Source organism: Pholcus phalangioides, unplaced genomic scaffold, assembly GCF_987345545.1.
Source record: "Pholcus phalangioides strain wild (caught in Gottingen) unplaced genomic scaffold, Ppha-v1.0 ptg000007l_1, whole genome shotgun sequence".
NCBI lineage: Eukaryota > Metazoa > Arthropoda > Arachnida > Araneae > Pholcidae > Pholcus > Pholcus phalangioides.
The window spans coordinates 16,088,861-16,094,715 of NW_028301600.1; the positions used below are offsets into that span (position 1 = coordinate 16,088,861).

The window sequence follows — 5,855 nt, forward strand, 5'->3', positions numbered from 1 at the left end:
CGCACTCAAATATCGCTTTCTGCACATGCGTATATATTGGACTATGATCGTTTTTCCATCTGCGCACTGTGACTAAAATCATTGTTCCCCCTTACGCCTTATCTTTCTTCCTTTATTACAGCGGACTGAAAGCATTTTTGCCTCTGATGTTTTACGTGGTTGAGGCGGTACTGAGCTATACAGAAGCGCAAAAACATTAATTTCGACTTTTTTTTGGACAAACTATTTTTCTCCCGACCCTTCATATGATAAAGCCCCACGACAAATTACTTAAACTCTCTATATTCGGCTTGAACGTTCAATAGCTAAAATAGGTGGAAGCCTTCCTAGAATACCGCAAACAATATGTCTATTTCAAAGACTGCAACTCCCCATCGGCCACCGTAAATCATGAGACTCAGCGGGTATCAGTAATTTCCCCACTTTTGTTCTTAATGTATATTAACGATCTCCCAGAAAACCTCAACTGTACCACTAGATTTTTTTGCTGATGATTGCGTAATCCACCGTACCATAAATCACGAGTCAGATCAAGAAACTCTTCAACATAATATCAATTCCATCTCCCATTGGTGCTCCACATGGCAAATGATGCTCAACATTCCATCCTCGTAAGATAAACCCTATCTCTGCTTCCAACGACTGCTTTAAATTCAGTTTCTTTCCGCATACTTACTCCCCTTCACTGTCGTTGATTCACCTACACCCTTTATGTTTTCGAAAAATGTAAAACTACTTTTGTGTCACCATCTATCGCATTCCTATGTATAGGCTTCGGCCAACATTATTGTATAAATAAACAACTGATGTAGTTTATGCGCAAAAAAAAAAATCATTCTCATATTTTTAGACTGGCTTTTGTAAGCCAGACATGGTCCTCACAAAGGCGAGGCTGACAGGACTCTAGCTCTGGGGTCCAGGACAATTCTTATCATTTTTTGGCTTTTCCACGCTATAAATTAACCATAGAAGAGCCCGTGAAAAGTGCGACCTGGGGGCTCGCAAAAGATACAAGCCTAGAGGTCCTGCTTTAGGATGTGGAGGCCATGAAGCCAGACTAACGTTTTTTCGTTGGACTAGCGTAATATGCTTAAAGCTCGCTCATTTAAGATGGAATAGATATGGTCCATCTGATGTAATTGCTTCGTGACACGTGTGCGCTGTAGTAAAAAAAATATATTTAATGGAAATCGCCAATTTTTTTAGATGTGTATAATTCATTTAAAAAACATTTAACGGTAAAGTCATAAAAATTTAGCCATTCCATCCAGCCCTCGACTATCTAAATCTACGATGTAACCGCGAAAGCTGACACATAGCCATTTAAGATATTGCAAGAACCATCAAAAGAAATGGGGGGAATGGACTATTAATACTTTACCGCATACCAGGTCCGATTATGAGAAATTTTTACATCAATTTTTTACCGATCAAGTTGGGCAAGAAATGAAGGCACCATCTATCGGTGGTCGCGTCAGGCTCGGTAAGGAAAAGAACTTGTTAATCAAAGAAATAGACGGTTGTTCGAAACTGCCTACTATTGAACCGTGCATGCACCTCGTAAAAATACTTTTGAGGAATTTCTAATGAACTGGTGCATATCGGAAAAGTGACTGTATATATATGCGCGACTCTAACGTACAAAGTATGAAATAGAACAAAACTGAAATTAGACTTTTATAGTGATGGTGTATATCGATGAGTTGATGAATTTTTTTTCAATTTATAAGCTTTAATTTCTCTTTTTAAATAAGTTGTTTCTTCTTCTAACAGACATTGAAGACTGGGGTCAAAGGAACATATACAGCTCTGTATAAAATATTGATACTGTGGTGAAATATCTTTTGATCGTGACAACACCGTTAAAGTTGCAGAAGACATCCAAAAGCTCTGAAATTTCTAAAAAGTTTTCAACAACTAATAAGGCAGATCTCACCGTGAGAATGACAGGGCAAATGAACATTACTAATTCTCACCTGGAAATGTTCAATTTCAGCTTTGCTCAAGCTACTTCGGAACTGGAAGAATATTTATCTCAAGACTGGATATTTGAGAAATCTATTGAAGAAATAATTATATGTTGCTACTCTTTTCTTATCCTATTAGGTATACTAAGTAATCTCACCGTTGCTACCATAATCATAAAAAATACAAAGAAATGTAATAATTTAAGATATCCGTATGTTATTAACCTTAATATTTCAGACCTCATACTATGTGTTTTTTGCATGCCTTTCACCTTGCTGGCTCTAACTCGACGACATTGGCCACTTGGGTTAATTTTGTGCAAACTAGTTCCATTCATTCAAGGATCAACAGTTTATGTTTCATCTGCAACTGTTAGCATAATCGCGCTAGAGAGACATAGGAACGTGGTAAACCTATTACCACGAATCAGGAAGAGGAAGAAAAGTCAAGTTTTCGCAACGATTGCAGCGATATGGATAGTCTCTTTTGTTTTGTCTAGCCCAGTTTCAGTTGCCCAAGCAACTATAACGATAGGCCTACAAGGATTATACGAGTATGAAAAGTGTATCGAAAACTGGCCTTGGGCTCATGCTAAAGGTTTTTATACTGTAATGACATTACTGGCACAATTTGCAATACCTGTATCGGTTTTGCTAATAACACACTTTCGTATAGAAGCCCATTTGCGTTTTTCAACAAAGCGTAATGCTGGACAATTTGAGCCAAATCGTCATGAGAGAGTCGAAAAAGAACTAAAGCGTAACAAACATGTTACCATGGTTCTTATGCTTATATCGGTAGTCTTCAGTTGTACGTGGATGCCCTGGAATGTACTCAATCTAGTGGCCGACTTCTATCCTAAATGTATGTCACCACAAGATTTGTACATGGCTTTTTCTGTGTGCCACATGATTGCTATGACATCAGCTATTTCAAATCCAATATTATATGGATGGTTTAATGCAAACATTCGCAAAGAACTGCTGAAAGTAGGTTTTCGGACTAATCATGTTGCATCCATCAGTGATAACCAGAATGTAACTTTTAGAAATACTCTGCATATTAATGAATCTTTACATATATAACAGCATTGGTGAATTAACACCAATGATAGGGCTTTCCATTAATGCATACTTTTCGCATACCATTTATGCAACTTCCATTCATGCATATTTTTTCAGTGATTTACATGCCAATAGAATATCATTCACTATATAATATGATTCATTTCAGAAAATTTATGTGTACATATTTGTTGTACGACAAAGACCTGGTTATTACATCTTTCAAGGAACCAATAAAATAAAGGAGATATAATTGAAATTGAGTTCAAAATTGGAATAATTTTTTTCTAGACTCTATGTACGTAGCAAAAAGTCTCTTTTTCAATTGTTCTTTTACTTTTTGGGTAATTGATTTATGTCCGAGGATGATGTCACTCTCCGCTATCCATACGAAGGTTTTCAACAGCTGGCTGATTCGAAGATACATTTATATTTAGGAAAGAGAGAAAATTCAAGGTGGCAGTGTCAGCAATTGTGAGCTTTGTCCGAGTTAGGTCCGACCGTCCATGTACGGTCTAGTGCGTTCACCCGGAAAGTGAAAGGACGTGGGTTCGATTCCCCGCAAAGGCAGTTAAATTTTCTCTCTTTCCTAAATATTTGTTCTAAAATATAATAACTAAATATAAGTTCGCATCAGCCAGCTGTTGAAAACCTACGAATTGATTTATGTGTTGCGTTAACATATTCCCTGCGTTAGTTATTTTAACAATATCTACTTTGTCATATTTTAATCATTTGGTATTTTGCCTCTGTACAGCGTGACAAAATCCCAAATGTCTCTGTATGAGTGCTTGTATTTAGTGATCAATCGTTTCAATATAAATTACATTAATATCTATACATACCTTTATATTTTCACGGAAAGTCATCACTTTAAAGATGCTGCCGTGCTAGTATGCAGAGGTGGATTTTATGCCTTCTCCGCCTGCGGGCTATTCAACTTTTGCCACCCTGCTCCGTTCTAATTCGATGTTCTTGACCACCAATTATTAAAATTTTCTATCACTCCAAACTTTCCACCCTGGAGTGTCCTCTTAACCTCAACACCCCCCCCCCCGTAAATACGCCTTTGCTGTAGTATGTGGTTTTCCAGCTTCAAGCCACGAATGCGCAAGCCGATCTCTCACTTATAAAAGTCTCTCCACAGATAACAATCAAGCCCACAACATTTAACATTCACATATAATTCAACAGATAAAATAGCTTCCTGAGTTTTTTGCTTCAAATTCGGAAAACCGATGGCTTCTTAAAATATATGACTAGCATTTCTCAAACTTCGCGTTAAGTAAACAACACATTCGGACATGCACCAATTCAAGATTTTTCAGGAAGACTAGTTATATTTGGAGATGATGGTTTTAGGAAGAAAATTCATCTCTATCCCTCCACGGTGACTCGAACTCCAATCTCTCATTTGCCGGCAACGAGAGACCGTTGCCTGCCGGTCTCTTACCACGCGAGACCAGAGAGAAGACAAGTTTTCCTGGAAAATCTTGTATTAACAAGTGAAAGGACATCTTTCTCTGCATGTATGCACCAATTTGTTAGAAGTTCCTCAGAGGAATGTTTTCAAGGTGCATGTGCGATTTAGTAACAGTAGTGCTCGTATGCACAGACCTCCATATATTCGAGAGTATAGTTCCATTACTGTGGTTGGAGGTACATGGACAAGATCTTGGAACATAATCGTCTGTTTCGAAGTGGAGTAGGTTCACAATTTCTATTCATGGACGGATGTCAACTTACCGATGACTCCCTTTCAAATTAGGATATCCGGTGAATAGGATAGCCATCGAGAGAAGACCACCCGATCTAGAACGTGTGTGTGTGGGACACTCTTGGAAGATTAATTGCATTCTTTCATCCCCATTACCAACCGCACATTTTGTGTATGCAAAAAACTAGAACCATTATCGAGGATATAGTATTAGTAATCATACTGCACGGCTTGCGTAGTGGCAGCACAGCATAAATAATTAGAGATCCGTGTTTGGCGTTAATGGGACAATCATCCTTATTTTGAACAGTAAAAACATGGTGGTACTTAGTTTGATGCGATTTTCATTATTCACGCCCCTTATTGTAAACGCGTTGCACTTTTTCTTCAATTCTGACGCCGTCACGCCCAATCCATATACAGGGTGTCCTGTAAGTCCTAACTCGATCTTTATATCATCAACTGTTTGTCATAGAGGTATGGGTCTAATTTAAAAAATGCTTAAAATGCGTTCAAAAATCACCCTGTACCAGTTTTGAAAGTGAAAATACAGTATGTCACAAAATAAAAAAAATCTAAAGTTTTATGCGGTCTCCATGTCATCCAACTTCCAGTTAGAAAATTGTTCCCGTCTCTATGAACTCAATAAAAGAAATTCCACGTTTCCAAGTCCAGTATTCGCTGAGATATTTGAATTCAAAAACAGAGAAAAAGGACAAAGAACAGCATAACGTTTATGCCATAAACCTTGAGCAAGCTCATTATGCTGTTCTTTCCCTTTTTTCTCTCTTTTTGAATTTAAATATCTCAGCGAATATTACACATAGTAACGTGGATTTTTTTGTTGGCTTTCAGGGGAGACAGGGCATGATTGAAAGTTAGAGAACAAGGGGACCGCATGAAAATTTAGCTTTTTTTTCATTTTGTAACACGCTATATTTTCACTGTCAAAACCGGTACTGTGATTTCTGAACGGATTTTGAGACTTTAAATTGGAATCATACTTCTACGATGAACAGTTGCTGAGATAAAGGCCGAGTTAGGACTTGCAGGACGCCCTGTATAGCAATGCATTGCTTACTTTCGTCACCTCATTGTAACTAATC

General features: G+C 37.7%; 1 protein-coding gene across 1 annotated transcript; it reads left to right on the forward strand.

Annotated features, from left to right (window-relative positions):
• Positions 1-1,943: 1,943 nt before the first annotated feature.
• LOC149084980 (neuropeptide Y receptor type 6-like) lies at positions 1,944-3,053 on the forward strand. Its single transcript, XM_089233833.1, has one exon. The coding sequence runs from the start codon at positions 1,944-1,946 to the stop codon at positions 3,051-3,053; it is 1,110 nt and encodes a 369-aa protein (XP_089089959.1).
• The last annotated feature ends 2,802 nt before the right edge of the window (positions 3,054-5,855 follow it).